At 40.8% G+C, this 16,961-nt stretch overlaps 1 protein-coding gene across 1 annotated transcript in view; it reads right to left on the reverse strand.

The window, feature by feature from the left end:
• Positions 1–1,381: 1,381 nt before the first annotated feature.
• LOC138413883 (uncharacterized) overlaps positions 1,382–16,961 on the reverse strand; it is a 127,432-nt gene continuing 111,852 nt past the window's right edge. Inside the window, exons 3-4 of the mRNA XM_069540060.1 lie at positions 2,816–2,927; positions 1,382–1,402 (exon numbers count right to left, since the gene is read on the reverse strand). Of these exons, the coding sequence (XP_069396161.1) occupies positions 1,382–1,402; positions 2,816–2,927 (133 nt within the window). The remainder of the gene's footprint in view (positions 1,403–2,815; positions 2,928–16,961) is intronic.

Raw genomic sequence — 16,961 nt, forward strand, 5'->3', positions numbered from 1 at the left:
ATTTCTGTGTAACATATTATTCTGAAACTTAGCAGTTTAAAGCAACAACTATTTATTATCTCTTACAGTTTCTGAGGCTACCAGATCTGCTTCTAAGGTGGCTCACTCACATGGATGGCAAGTTGGTGCTGGCTGTTGGCAGGAGACCTCAGAATCTTTTCACATAGGTCTGTCTTCAGGGGTCCTTGCATCCATGGTAGGTGGCTTTTCCTAGAGCAAGGGATCTAAGGCGCCAAGGCAGAAGTTACAATGTCTTTTATTATCTAGCCTCAGAAATCCTACACTGTCACTTCCACAGTAATCTATTAGTCACACAAATCAGCTCTGATTCAATGTACGAGGGGAATACCAATACATGAGGATTGTTCTAGGTTATCCTGAAGGCTGGCTACCATAGCATGTTTTCTACCTTTCTAGGTTCCTTTGTTAATACTCTTTCCCTCAACAAAGCTACTTTCAAAATACATATATCTTGGGCAGCCAAATCATGTATGCCGTATTGAAAAACATCATATTACCTGGTCAAATTTTAAAGAATTTCAGCACAAATTAAGCCAGCCTTCTGAATTTCTATCTTTTTTTTTTTTTAAAAAAAGTCCCTATTGCACAAGTTAAGCAAGTCAGGAACCTCTTAAGAATGAAGATTGATCCAAAGGCTGAAGAGTCATCATTGATGAGGAAATGTATTATCGTGATACCAGTTTCATTTCTCTGCTCACCATAAACAAATTCATCTGTCTTTTTCTGGGACAGGTATGTGTAATATGTGACATGCTTGATTTTAGAAGGCTTCTTTTTAAAAAACATGAAAACTATGTAAATAATCAGTAATTTCTTTTTCTTTAATAAGCCCATTGCATTCATTCAAAACCTTTATCTTTCAATGTGGGATAAGTTACTAAATTATATGTCCAGAATAGATGTTACATTTCAATTAATAAAAGGACTTATATTCTTCTCATAGGAACCACCTCACCCTTTATGTAGTTCTCCCCTATGAGACCCTTCCAAAGGTAAACTACTGTCCTTTCCTTCAGTGATTTGCCAAACAGAGGCAGTGTGGTGTATGAAAAGCATAAGCTTTGGTATTAAAGCTCTATATTCTGATTCTGCTAGCTGTGTGACCTTGGGCAAGTTACCTAACTTCTCCAAACCTCTGTTTACCAATATGTAAAATGGGGGTAATAACACCAAACTGTCATAAGAATTAGATGATATAATGTAGTAATAATGCTTAGCACAATGCCATTTAGAGTAAGGGCTCAATGAATGATAGTTATTATTAACAATTTGGGCAAGAAATGCTACCCATGAGAAGTTTCTTCTACTCTTCAGTTCTTACCTACTCCTAGTTCTACACAGCATCCATGGTTAGTGATTTTCAAACGTTGAAATGAAGGAACTACAAAAATAACAATGATTAAAAAGCTCAATTTATGAGTGTGTTGCTCTTTAAAGTTTTCTCTGGATGCAAAGCAGTCCATTCAATACCTAATTCAAATATGAACGAGAAAAAATTTTTTAAATCTGCTTTTTCTTATAGTAATGAATTTCAAGAAAAATAAGATACTGAAACACCACAAAATGATCATTAGATTACGCCTTAATTTTCCCAAAGACATAAATCTTGAGACATTTTGAGAAGTATTGAATGAACTTTGGAGGTATTCACCTTTGTTTAAGACTCTTTCCCTCTGTTTTTCAGATGGAAGGCGGAAAAGAATAATACTTTTCAAAGCCCTTTTTATATATTCAAATGCAGAATAGCCATGATCAAAGAGATGAATTACAAAGAATGATCAGGAACATAAATATGTACATATTTTGAATCAGTAGTAAGTGGGTTTCGCAGTTTTCAATGCAAAATAATTTCATACTTCATATTATTTATACCTTGACCTATTTGCATACTTTAAAAAACTTAAATACAAATGGCACTTAGAAAACACACAAAATGAGCAGGCCCGGTTTTAGAAAAGAAAATATGAGTAAACCAGATTAAGAATATATGATTTTTTCAAACTTAATTTACAAAGCAGCAGCAGATATTATTTTATTATTGAAAATAGTTAACACAAAGTATTAGTGTAGGCTAGTTTTCTTTCTTATGCAACTCAAAATGATGGTTTATAAAGGACCATAGCCTATACGGATATGATGGAATGCCATGTAGCTACCAAAAATGACAAGAACCTAGCTTAATGTCAATACGTGGAAATGTGTACCTGGAGTAATATAAATAGAAGAGACACAAAATAGCATGTATACTGATTAAACCATGTAGAAATATATGTATAATGTATATATGTAAATATACGTATAATGTAGTGTAGTGGAAAGAAAGAGAAAATAGAAGAGCTGAGTTCTAGTTGTGACAGGGCCTTCCCTTGGCTGGGTATCCATATCTGAGCAATTTATCTGCTTGTTCTCAGTTTCCTCACCTATGAAATGAAGGAGTTGATCTCAACTGATTTCAAGGCCATTCTCAGTGCTAACATTTAGTGATTTCATAGTTCAAAGGTTTGGAGTGACATAAATATAGTTTACTGTTTACTACCTTCTTTCCTGTAAAGTTGTTCAGGTTAATAATAATATTAAAGGGATACCACATGTCTTTAGTAAGACCTAGGAGAGAAATAATATTCATCAATAAATAAGATTCAGTGATAGATAAATGTACTATTTTCTTTAAACTTTGTTTAAAATAACAAAAAGGCAATAGGAAGTCACTGAATGTTTTGGAGTAGAAAAGTGGCATGATAAAGATGCATTTTAGGGTGCTCACCACGCACCAGCACCAGGTGCTATCACTTACACCCAAACCAGGGCTCTGACTGTCACAGCCAAGAGAGCGCAGGCTGCTGGGGAGCTGGTTTTTGCAGAATGTTGGGTAGACTTCCCTTTGCTGTACATCTCTAGGAATAAACCTACAAAGGAGGCAAAAGACCTGTACTCAGAAAACTATAAGATACTGATGAAAGAAATCAAAGATAACACAAATAGATGGAGAGATATACCATGTTCTTGGATTGAAAGAATGAATATTGTGAAAATGACTATACTACCCAAAGCAATCTACAGATTCAGTACAATCCTTATCAAATTACCAATGTCATTTTTCACAGAATTAGAACAAAAAAATTTACAACTTGTATAGAAACACAAAAGACCCCAAACACCCAAAGCAATCTTGAGAAAGAAAAATGGAGTTGGAGGAATCAGGCTCTGTAACTTCAGACTATACTACAAAGCTACAATAATCAAGACAGTATGGTACTGGCACAAAAACAGAAATATATATCAATGGAACAGGATAGAAAGCCCAGAGATAAAGCCATGCACCTATGGTCACCTAATCTATGACAAAGGGGGCAAGAATATACAATATACAATGGAGAAAAGACAGGCTCTCCAATAAGTGGTGCTGGGAAAACTGGACAGCTACATGTAAAAGAATGAAATTAGAACACTCCCTAACACCATACACAAAAATAAACTCAAAATGGATTAAAGACCCAAATGTAAGGTTGGACACTATATAATTCTTAGAGGAAAACATAGGCAGGACACTCTTTGACATAAATCACAGCAAGATCCTTTTTGACCCACCTCCTAGAGTAATGAAAATAAAAACAAAAAAATAAACAAATGGGACCTAATGAAACTTAAAGGCTTTTGCACAGTAAAAGAAACCATAAACAACATGAAAAGACAACCCTCAGAATGGGAGAAAATATTTGCAAATGAAGCAAAGGACAAATGATTAATCTCCAAAATATGCAAACAGCTCATGCAGCTCAATATCAAAAAAACGAACAACTCAATCAAAAAATGGGTGGAAGACCTAAATAGACTTTTCTCCAAAGAAGATATACAGATGGCCAACAGGCACATGAAAAGACTCAACATCACTAATTATTAGAGAAATGCAAATCAAAACTATAATGAGGTACCACTGGTCAGAATGGCCATCACCAAAAAATCTACAAACAATAAATGCTGGAGAAGGTATGGAGAAAAGTGAATCCTCTTACACTGTTGGTGAGAATGCAAATTGATACAGCCACTATGGAGAACAGTATGGAGGTACCTTAAAAAACTAAAAATAGAGCTACCATATGACCCAGCAATCCCACTCCTGCACATATACCCAGAGAAGACCATGATTCCAAAAGATACATGCACCCCAATGTTCATTGCAGCACTATTTACGATAGCCAGGACATGGAAGCAACCTAAATGTCCATCAAGAGAGGAATGGATAAAGAAGATGTGGTGCGTATATACAATGGAATATTACTCATCCATAAAAAGGAATGAAATTGTGCCATTTGCAGAGACGTGGATGGACCTAGAGACTGTCTCCATTTTTTAACATAACAAGCAGACCACACGCTAAGCCTCCTGCCTAGAATGTGGGGCATGGGAAAGGGTGTGCCAGGGATGCCCCACAGCTTCTATCTGCCCACTCACATTTCCCAGGCTCCCTTGCTGTTAGTGAGATCATGTGACTTAGTTGCCATGGAGTCTGAGGCATTTACTAGAGGGTGGAGCCTCCACCAGTGTAGGTGAAACAAAGCCCATGCTGGCCCACAGGGGACATATCAAATAAGTGGTAAATACATGTTCATGTGTATTAAACCTTGAGATCTGGGATTGTTTGTTCCTGCAGCATAACTTAGCCTAACCTCACCAATACAACTGTGTTGTCATTCCCTTCCCTCAGATGAGAAACCTGGGGCTCAGGGCTTCCCTGCTGGCACAGTGGTTGAGAATCCGCCTGCTAATGCAGGGGACACGAGTTTGATCCCTGGTCCAGGAAGATCCCACATGCCGCGTGTGCCACAACTACTGAGCCTGTGCTCTAGAGCCTGTGAGCCACAACTACTGAGCCCACGTGCCGCAACTACTGAAGCCCGCACGCCTAGAGCCCGTGCTCCACAACTAGACAAGCCACCGCAATAAGCCTGCGCACTGCAATGAAGAGTAGCCCCTGCTCGCCGCAACTAGAGAAAGCTCGCGCACAGCAAGGAAGACTCAACGCAGCCAAAAATAAATAAATAAACAAATAAATAAATAAAATCTATTTTAAAAAGTTGCATTTTAAATCAGGCAATGGTGTGCATCATGCCTGAAAACAAAGGGAGAATGTACGCAGAATGACCCATATTGGTGATTGACAATATGCTAGGCATGAGGTAGTGAGGGCTTGAACTTGGGAGGAAGCAGTCATTTATTCATTTATTTGGTTGGCACTTATGGACCCTTACCGTGCTAAATTCAGAGGGAACAAATATACTATGAGTACACAATTATTCTCCATCCCCTTTCCCAATTTAATTATCTTCATAGAATTTATCATTACCTGAAATTCCACTTACATATTTGTTTGTTTATGTATTATTTTATTTTTTGTCTCACCCTCCAGAAAAGAAGTTCCATGAGGGCAAACAGACCATATGTATAAATACTCAACAAATACTTGCTGAATTAAAGAATAAATGAAAATTATACTGAACCTTATAGACAAAGTCAAATATCTTTTCTGATACAGTTCTACAGCTTTGTAGCTTCAGGCTAATTTAGTACCAAAAGACCCTCCTGCTGTGTTTATGATAAAATTAAATTATTGCTATGACTGCCCTCCTTTCAGCCTACTACTAAAGTATTTCCCCATAAGTTTTGCTCCCTTTCTGTTCAGAAAGTCGTCTTTCTCTGGTAGAAATGAAGCTAGGAGAGAGATGATTATCTATGCTTTACTCTCAGCACTTCTTTCTGAATTACTTGTATCTAGATTTTTGTTTATTAATTTAATAGAGTGGTTAAATATTCATTAGCTTTTTCCTTGCAACTTCAGTTCACAAACTTAGTTGAATGTAAATAACACCAAACACTTTCTCTCTCAAAGCTGTTGGGAAAAGGGACAGAGGTGAGGGTCAGAGGTGAGGGGTTGGGGGTGGTGAGGTTGGAGGAGGGCTCAGAAGGTCAACAATTAGCAATGGTTTTACTACCATCTCTCTGTGGTTTTTACAACTCCCCTCTCTCTTCAGCTTTAGCTGCTCACCTCAGTCATGGGGCTCTAACACCCCCCTCTCTGAGCAACACTTGAATCTGCTTCCCTTAAAAATAATAGCACTTCCCATTTGTAGAGTGATTGTAAGTCTACAAAATGCTTTTTACCTCTATGATCTTACTTACATCTTATTTAATCTCTTTGTTCTCAAACAGATTATTAGTTTTTGTTTTGTTTTTCTCAGAGAACTAAGAGGAAAGCTTGAGTAATAGATGTGGGAAAAGGAAGTTTCTAGATAGTGAGTTATAAACTGACTAAATGCTAACCCTGTAATCATGATGAGACCAAAGCTGTTTTGATTGGCTCAGGTTCCTCACTCTGGACAGAGTTGATTTATTACCTTCCAAGGGCTGTTTTTTCCTTTGTCCTCCACTGTCTGGATCATCCATAATTGGTTGTGTTGGAAGGTTGATACTGCTCCAAAGGGAATGTGGGTCCCACTTGTCTCTCAGTCTAGTCCGTACCTGGCTCTGTCTTCCTTGCAAGCTGGAAACTGGCAGCTCCTCATCTCATTCCCCTCCCAGGTAATCTCTCTATTAGCTTACCCTTATCACCTGTTAGGGGCCTATTGCTGACTAAGAAATAAATGGTTCTTCCTTTTGTTCTGATATCTATCCTCTAGATTCTTTTCTCCAATTCACCTGATCTCAGACTATTTCTATTTTTTCTTGTTGTTGTTGTTGTTGTTTTTCTGATACTTCCTGCCACTGCACTTGTTGATTCTCTTTTCATCTTGCATGTGGGCAGCTGATAACCTGTTCTGTCCCCATTATCTCAGGTTAACAATTCCACCCGCTTTCTTGGGTATTAATCACTCACGTGCCCTGGGAAACTGGGACGTCCCAAAGTCATCTCATTACGTTTTTACCAAGGCCAGCCCAATACCTTAGGGACCCTGGTAATAATAAAATAATAATTACCATTATTGAGTTCTTACCGACACAGAGTGCCAGGCGATTTACACAGGTGATTTTACTTAATCCTCTACACAGCCCTTCGAGGTCAAATTTGAGAGGGTGGGTCAACAGAGGCTTTCTTTGAATGATTTAAATTAAACCACATACAAAAGATAGTGGCTGGATATGTGGGGGTTATATGACCAGTCCTATACACCGAGACCCCCAACTCTCAGGAAACTCTTTATGGAGATCGTACCATATGCAGGACAAAACTTATCCTGAGTCAGAAGAGAGGTAAATCCTGGTGTACATTTACTGAATCTAGAGACTGTAAATGAAACGGATACTAATATTTCTTATGGAAGTCAATTACATCAGTGACCCCCAGTCAACTACACTTGATGGCATTCATATCCTTATGTAGCCCCTCCCCTTGAATCAGGGCCGGATGTGTGACTTACTTTAAGGAATAGAAATGGCAGAAGTGACACTGTGTCTGTTCCAAGCCTATGCTTTAAGAATGTCTGGTAGCTTCCACTGCTCTGCTTGCAGGAGCCCCAAGCACCATTTGATAAGTCCATGTGGAGAGGGAGAAGCCCTGGGTCTTCACGGTGAGAAAGTGAGTTCTTGCCTTGCCAACATCCATCCCAGTTGGGTCTGGCCTTCTGGACATCCCTGACAAGGTGTCAGACCTGGAAGTGAAGCCATCCTGGAGATTCCAGCCCCAGCTGCCATCTGACTACAACCATGTTAGAGACCCAGATGAGACCAGCAGAGCACCAACCAGTCAACCCACACAATCATGAGAAATTAATAACAACAACAACAAAAGACTGTTGTTGTTTGTTTGTTTTGGCTGCACCACACAGCTTGCGTGATCTTGATTCCCAACAAGACTGTGGTTGGGAATTCACTGGTGGTCCAGTGGGTAGGACTCTGTGTGCTCTTACTACCGAGAGCCTGGGTTCAATCCCTGGTCGGCGAACTAAGATCCCACAAGCCGTGTGGCCAAAAACAAACAAACAAAAACCCAAGATTGTTGTTTTAAGCCATTACATTTTTGAGTGGTTTACTAAGCAGTAATAAATAACCAAAACAGTACTAATATTAATAATGTTAAAGGTTATGGTTGGTTTGGAGTCCCATTAATTAATATTAGATCAAGAGGCTTAAGAATACCAGAATTCGAAAAGAATCTAAAAGAGAGTGGATATATGTTTTCGTATAACAGATTCACTTTGCTGTACACCTGAAACTAACACAACATTGTAAATAAATTATACCCTAGTAAAAATTAAAGAAAAAAAAGAATACCAGAATCCCATCTTAGACCACAACCATCCCCCACCTTCCAGGTCTGGAGAGAGAACTACACACAGGAGACAGTGGCAGAAGAAAAATAACACCTGAATTTTAGCTAGGCTTACACTTTCTGATAAGGTGGTCTGAGGTCACATACCTAGAACTGGAGGCTTACAGGGCCCTTTTTCAGGGGCCAAATTAGAAATATCTAACCACTAGGACAGCTAGGATGCTGCCTAATCAAAATGGACACTGGCTGAACCAGGCCACACCTTCACAGTGTAACTACAACCTAGCTGTTCCCTCTCTCTAAGCCTGAGCGCATGCCTGGGTTGGATTGTCACTCGGTCCCATGGGGACAAAGGGAGAAAAACCCGGAGCGATCCTTCTCTTGCGTATGATCCAACACATCATGCATGACCCTATCTGCTGGGGGAAATGGCCTGGTCAGTGTCTTGGAATCTAACCAGCCAGACTAGTCACTCCTCTCGTGGAGGTAGGGGAACACCACGGGTGACCCCTTACATATTATCTCATTTAATCCTCACAGTAACTCTGAAAGGTAGATATTTTTCTTGCCATATTACCCATGAGAAAGTTAAATATTAGAGAGGTTGAGTAATTTGTTTGAGGTCACACAATTAGTATTAGGAATGACATGGGTGGGCTGGGGGAGGTCAGTAAGAAGAGGTGAGTTTTGAGTATGGCGCAATGTGAAATCACTCACATTGTCATCTCAGTTTCTTGTTCAAGTGAAATGAACATCCTGTACCGTTAAAGACACCCAAGGAAACAGGGCCCAAAGTCACCCTTTTTTGTGGCTTAATTATGGAACAGGTGGGAGGAAGGCATCTCTCTCTACTTCAGCAGAGAAGTGGCTGCACACCGGCTGTGGTTAATGATATGAGTCAGTGAATAGCCACTCAGAAATGCATGTGAGATTTTGTCTCCCCCCATATCCTTGAGAGATTCAGAAGGGACCTGTGGTTCCAATGACCTTCTTGTGGAGGCTGCTCCTGTCCATATTATCCAATTGTAGTGTCAAACTAGAGTGGTCTGGAGAGATGTGTGTTACACAAACATTACATCTCTGACAGAAAACTCTATATTTGTTCCACCCCCACATTCTCCATTCAAGTTCCCAGAAGTTTGCAATTATCCTCAAAAGACGTTTCCAAACAAGGCTTACTCAGCTTTGGTTTTCAGTAGGATGAGATTATTTTGTTTTGATTTTTTTTTTCCCCATTTCTTTTAACTTGGTTGACCATTCTAGGCTGGTGTATAAAAGCTGGTCATGAACCACACACCCATTCCCGATCACCTTTCACCTGCTTGTTCTTTCTCTCCTCATCCTGGATTCTTGGCCCTACATGCCAGTTTGATGTCGGCATCTCCCTCTTTCTTTGTGTCAATCCCATTTCTTTCTTCGCGGGACTCCACTTTCTCCTCTAGGCCACATGGACTTTGACCTCTTGCCCAGTTTTCAGTTGTTCTAACTCCTCTGGCTTGGTATCCTATATTGACTTAGCTGACATTCTTTCATACTAAGCCCTGGTATTGTGGAATTCCACCTGCCAACTGCAGCTGGGTGGCATCTATTTTCCAAGCCCTTTGCCTTGGAAAGAAAACTACCTGACAAAAACAATGGCAGAGGAGAGGGAAGAGTTGCTTTTAACTCGCACTTGCTGGCACTGCCAGCCAAATTTCTGCTTGCCGCTGCACCCCCTTTCCTGCTGGATCCAAGAGATTTAGGAAGGATAAAAAAATATCCTTGGTTACAACAACTTTGGAAAACTGTTTCGCAGTATCTGCTAAAATCGAACACGTGTGTATACTTTTACCAAACAATTCTACTCCTAGATATATACCCAACAGAAATGCATACATATGTTCACCAAAAGATATGTACAAGAATGCTCATAGCAGGATTATTCATAATAGCTAAAAACTGGAAACAATCCAAATGTCCAACAGCAGTAGAATGAATAAAGAGTTCATTCAATATATATTCATATAATATTCTATATAACAATGAAAAAGAACAGACTACTGCTATGCCCAACAATGTGGATGACTCTTACAGATACAATGTTGACCCAAAAAAGCCACAAACAAAAGAATACATGATATATATTCCATTTATGTGAACTTCTAAAACAGAAGAAACTGATCGATGTTGTTAGAAGTCAGAAAAGTGGTTACCATATGGGGAGTGGTAATCAGGTGGGGATATGAGAGGACTGGATGCTGATAATGTTTTGTTTCTTAATCTGTGTACTGATTAAACTAGTGTGTCCATTTTGCAAAAATTCATCCAGCTGTACACTTAAGATTCATGTATTTTCCTATATATGGTATATGTGAATAAAGTGAACGACAGAAAGAAAAATTTCCTTGCCTTGTCTTGAAAATGTCATTATAAAGGACACTCAAGGTTAGTGGCTCAGTAAATGGGTTTTCTGGTATTCTTATTTGTCATTCTGGAAAACCTAGCAATTCCTATTAACCTAAAAAGCCTATAGATTCCTCTGCTGTAATGGAAACATTCCCCCCAACCTCCAAGTGAACATCATAATATTTAGCAGGACATGGTCAGTGGTATGACACACAGCCAACACTCTACAGGTTCCCAGGTGGAATGGAAGGAACAACACTAGCTTTGAGAAGGATTCAGGGGGGTGTTCTGGGATGAGTTAACCAGGTTGGCTGGATAAGACAGCCTGCAGGCTGCAGAGCATGGGGCCATAGCAAATCTGGACACTGTCAAGGGTTGAAGCTGGAATAGAGGACCAAGAAGATTATCTTAGATTATCTTATCTTAGTGAATTATCTGACCTAGCCAAAGAAACAGGCAGAGCAGCAGAGGGTAGGCACAGGAAGACAGGATAGAAATGGAGACCATCAGGACAGAGAAAGTGGATTTGGTAGAAAATGGAGCATGGGAGTGAGCAGCCGCAGGCTGGTCATAGAGCCTTTACAGTCCTAGCGGATTGGGAAAGAACTGTGAAAGGGCTGAGCTGTTTTAGACAAAAATGCTGTACTCTTTCCACTGTTCTACCCAGCCTCCCTTTCTGGGTTCTTTGTGTGGGTGACATTCCTCACTCACTTCCTACCTCCAAACTCTCCTTCTAGCTTCTAGGATTTTGGTTCCTTGAACATTTCTCAGCTCTGCTGGCTTCTATGATTTGGGCATCTCTCACTGCCTTGGGTGAGAAATTCCACACATTAGCCAACAACCTCCTGACCCCTCCCAGGTCAACCATACTCCTCTCCTTCAGTCACCATTACCCTAATAGGGGGTGCAGGAGATCCTTGATAGAAGGAACCAAACAAGCCTATTGTCTCAGAACTCAAAATCATTTTTTGCTGCTGGAGCCACCATATACTGTCTCTTATTCTGTCCCTGTTCTAGTTTGGTCCCTTTCAGACTGTGTTATTGTACTTGGCAAATCCATGCAAGTTGACGTGGGAGTCTTATAACAAAGTCCACTAATGTCTGTTTCCATGCTGGGAATTCCTCTAGGCTATAGTCCTTTCTGTCCCCTTTGCTTCTACTTATACATTGCCTCCCCTTGTTTTCCTACCCATATTGGCTCCATACCTTGGCACCACTCTAGGACAGTGAGGGGACCAGGCACCGTATCCTGGTCCCTCTAGGATGCTACCCTACTTGGCCACCTTTGTTCCATTTTATCCTATCAGGAGAGGGTAATCAAAATTCCCTTTGTTTCTATGGTAGTTTTTGCTGCTTACCTGGCTATTTGATATTCTCTTTCCTAAAATGTTGCAAACTAGGATCTGAACCAACAGCAGCAATAATGGGTAGTGGAAATCTGCATTTTGGAAACTGGTAAAATGGGATGGAATTCCTGAATCTGTCTATCACCTGCTAGTGAGGAGACTTTGGACATGTTACATGACCTTTTTAAGCCCCAGTTTCATTATTTGTAAAACAGTGATCTAGTCTTGGAGAGTTGTTGGGAAGATTAAGGAATATTATGTGAGACTTATGTGAACTACTTACTAAATGCTTGTTATTATTATTGGAAGATTTGTTATGAGAACAGTTATTATCCACCTTCCCAGTTACTGAATAGTGTTAAGAAGTTCAGCTGATCTGAAAAATAAAATGCATTTGCTGTGAAGCACACAAATGAATCCCTCTCTATGAGCATCTACCAAGAGAAGAATACACAACAAGCTCTGCAAAGAAGCACATTCTGAGGTGCAGAAGAATGCAATTCAAGGATAAAAATTAAGCACCAAAATCACATTATGCATTAAAAAACACAAATAGTAAGAAAATGATAGAATCAAGAAAAAGTCACTGTCCTAAGACATTGCTGATCTCAATGAATGGCTGTTGACTGTGGAAGGGCCTAAGGGAAGTTGGCTCCAAAGTACTCTATGCTCAGTCTACCTATATAGAATTCTAGAGAGAAATAGTGTTCAGGTTGAATGTGGCAGCAGGCTGAGGGTATGAGAGAACAAGGCAGCAACAAGAAATGCAAGGGTGGGCTTCCCTGGTGGCGCAGTGGTTGAGAGTCCGCCTGCCGATGCAGGGGACGTGGGTTCGTGCCCCGGTCCGGGAAGATCCCACATGCCGCGGAGCGGCTGGGCCCGTGAGCCATGGCCGCTGAGCCTGCGCGTCCGGAGCCTGTGCTCCGCAACGGGAGAGGCAACAACAGTGTGAGGCCCGCGTACCGCAAAAAAAAAAAAAAAAAAGAAAGAAATGCAAACGTTTGAGCAGCAATAAGAAACAGGCCAATTAATCGACAGAAATCAAGAGTGAGTAAATAAATATCAGAGGGCAGAGCAAGATAGGATGACCAAAGTACATGCAAACAATTTGCAGGGAGGAGAGCTGTTGATCAGTCAAACAGCTGGCGTCAGAGAGGGTCACAGGAAATGTGGAAGAGGCAGAGTTGAAGGGAGAACATACAGTACCCAGATCCAGCAGAGAAGGACTCTCAATACAGAAGCAACGCGCTCTCTTAGCCTCAGCAGCCATTATAGTCCTTTCACCCCGGTGAGAATGCATCTGTAGTGAGCCTGGTCTGTACTCTTACTGGTGATAAGTCACTGTATGATTAGGAGTGGGGGTGAGACTTGACAAAGTTCTCTGGAAAAGTATTTCAGTGCTGTCTTCACTGACTTTGGAGGCAGGTTTATCTGAGTGTCATTGATGGAAAGAAACTCGATTGAATCATGAATCTGATCAGTAAATCCCCATGGGCAGTCCTCAGGACCACAGCGTTCCTGGTTAATAAAATGGCAGGATTATCCACAGTGTCTTTCTAAGGAAAATATTTAATGTGTCTAGTAGTTTTTCTGGTTTTACACCTCAGTGGAGAAATAGAGAGTATTGCCCTAGAAATATGTTTTCCTTTCAGATATGCAATGCCAAGTACATCTTTAAAGAGTCCAAAAATGTCGATCTTAAAGCCCCTGAAGGAATCTTTTGTCTGGTGGTGTATCGATTTTTATATAGATGAGCTAAGTTCCACAGAAAATTTGGGAGGCCAAGTGACATAGTGAAAGTGCATGGGTTTTAGTGTCTGACTAATCTAGTTTGAATTTCAGCTTTACCACTTAACAGCTATGTGACTTTGCACAAATTATTTAACCACTCTGAGTCTCAGTTTCCCCAACTATAAAATGGAGATAATAAAACATAAAAGAATTTGTAACTACAGTGTGTAACTGCAGAATAATTGCTCCTCAAAAATGTCCATGTCCTAATCCCTGTAACCTGCAAGTATGTTGAATATGTTACCTTACTTGGCAAATGGATTTTGCAGATGTGATTAAGGTTAACACCTTGAGAAGGGAAGATTATTCTGGACTATCTAGGTGGGCCCAAGATAATCACATGAGTCCTTAAAAGCAGCAAACGTTTTCCAGGTGAGGTCAATCAGAGGGAGATGTGACTCTGGAGGGTCAGAGAGAGATGATGGAAAGAGGACTTGACTCACCATTACTGGCTTTGAAAATGGAAGAAGGGTACCATGAGCCAAGGAATGCAGGCATCCTGTAGAAGCTGGAAAAGCCTAGGAAGCAGATTTTTCCCTAGAGCCTCCAGAAAGGAATGAAGCCCTGATGATATCTTGATTTTAGTCCAGTGGGGCCCATGTTGAACTTCAAAACTTCAGAGCTGTAAGATAATAAATTTCTGTTGTTTAAGCCACTAAAGGTGTGGTAATTTGTTCTAGCAGCAATAGAAACCAATATATACAGGCACCAAAAATGGCTCAGGACCATGGGGATAATTGATGGCATGGCTGTCTAATTAACCACCTGATGACTCATAATAATCAAGCAGTAATTATTGATGATATGATGAAAATGATCTTCATAACTCATAAATATTATTCCAAAATAATACTTATTTTTTTCCTTCTAATCTTCCATTTTAAAATGCAGATGTGGCCAAGCAAATCTGGCTACCCTAGCTCAAGAATGATAAGAGAGTTTTCTTAAAATGTGGAGTAAAAAAATAAGATATGGATGGCAGGAGTTGTAGACTGAGCCTCAGCTCCACTCTGAATTCAAGCATGTCAGGACACTTCCATATGGGCTGGCCACAGAAAGGGATAATGTGCTTCAAATAATTGGATTCCTTGGAGCTCATGTACTATCCTCAGGCTGCCCAAAGCTGAGACCCCCCCAACAAATGGCAATTCACTCAAGTTACCTTTACTGAATGGTTTATTATAAAGATACATATTTATGGAAACCCAGGGAAGGATGAGCAATCAGGGTAAGGAAGAACAGGATAGGAGAGTGGCTATGGATTCCAGGCAGTTCCAAGACCTCAGCCACAGATTTTGTGAATCTTTACTTTTAAGTGACTCAGCTACTCCCTGTGTGTCGCCACACTCTCCACTCACTACCTTCTGGCTTTCTTACCATCTACTCTGTGTCTTTTCTGCATAATAGGCTCTGCTTACTCAGAACTTAGGTTACTCATAACTTGACTTAGTCAAAGCTTTGACTCATTCAAGTTTCCTCCTGACTTCCCCAACTTCTCTTTTTTTTTTTTTTTTTTTTTTTTTGCTGTACGTGTACCTCTCACTGTCGTGGCCTCTCCCGCTGCGGAGCACAGGCTCCAGACACTCAGGCTCAGTGGCCATGGCCCACGGGCCCAGCCGCTCCGCGGCATGTGGGATCCTCCCGGACCAGGGCACGAACCCACGTCCCCTGCATCAGCAGGCAGACTCTCAACCACTGCGCCACCAAGGAAGCCCCCCGCCCCCAACTTCTCTTAATCCTACCGCCTTTCAGCTTTATTTATGCATTTATTCATTAATTTGAAAAATACCTATTGACCACTTACTATGTGCCCCCATGCAGCTTATTGTTTGGTCAGAAACAGAGACATTCATCACATAATCACAAAAGTGCTTCAGGTGTATTCTAATTACCTCAGTTTCTTTGTTCAAACCAGGCGTTGGGATCAGTTGCTGGAAACTCTGTGGACCAACTGGCTGCCTTCAGGAGCAGCAGCAATAGGTTGTCATATTTATTACTACGACACTCCCCTTTCCCCAGACAGAGCTGATCAGACTAAGGGCTGGCATTTGACCAAGGACAATTAATACAGTGGCTGGCCAGGAAACTGCAGTTTGACTCAAACTATTAATAATAAGCTTCCCATAGAAGGAAGAAATCATAGTGTAGCAGACAGTATGTAGAATTAACATATTTACCACTGGGGAATAAGCTTACACTCCAGAGCAGTAATCTAAATGTGGAAGGATGTCATCCATAGGGAGCTTTCTCATTCATGAGATAGAAAGTTAGAAGGCACTTATCTGATTCAGCGACTCTGAGAAGGAAGCAGGGCAGAGAGCAGGAGTGGTCTTGAACATAACATAAGGCAGAGTTCATCACTCAAATCATGGCCAGAGTGAGGTGTAGGGAAACTCTGCCATGTTCCTTGCTGGAAGGTATCATAGCCTTAGGTAGGGATAAATCGGTGATAGTTTGCATGAGGTGTGCTTCTTAGGGCTGGCTGGAAGATGTGGCAAGAGCAAGAGGCCTTTGGATTCTCTGAGACAGTCCTTAGTCTGAGCCTAAGTGCCAAAGCTTTCAACATAGTGCTGGTTTTTATGCCAGACTTATGTCATCGTGTTTACTTTAGGCAGTTCTCAATGAAGTACTTTATTTTATTTTATTTTTTGTTTGTTTGGCCGTGCTGCATGGCTTGCGGGATCTCAGTTCCCCAACCACGGAGATCGAATCTGTGCCTCCTGCAGTGGAAGCACGGAGTCCTAACCACTGGACCGCCAGGGAATTCCCTCAATAAAGTGTTTTAGACAAGCCATGGTATGCAAAGGCATCACGGCCACAACTAAAGCATATGACCCTGAGTTCCCCTGTAGGATCCCATAGATAGGAGTTTATGTGGAGAAATTCAGATCGAGGGGCAGCTCCCTACCTTGTTGATTGTGGTTGGCAACAAAGTTGGCATGGCTCAATTGGCTACAGGTGCTATGCTGTGTTAGTGGTGTGGCTGGAAAGGAGGTAAACCCAGGAATACTGAATAGTAAGAGCATTCTCTAGAAGGCAGATTGACTAAAGGGCTGGTGGTTCCTTGGAGTTTGTGTATTTTGGTTTTTGGAATAGGATTTCGGCACATTTGTTCTGCTGTCTGAAGACAGGCTTGATTTTGAAATAAAAACACA

Source organism: Delphinus delphis, chromosome 19, assembly GCF_949987515.2.
Source record: "Delphinus delphis chromosome 19, mDelDel1.2, whole genome shotgun sequence".
NCBI lineage: Eukaryota > Metazoa > Chordata > Mammalia > Artiodactyla > Delphinidae > Delphinus > Delphinus delphis.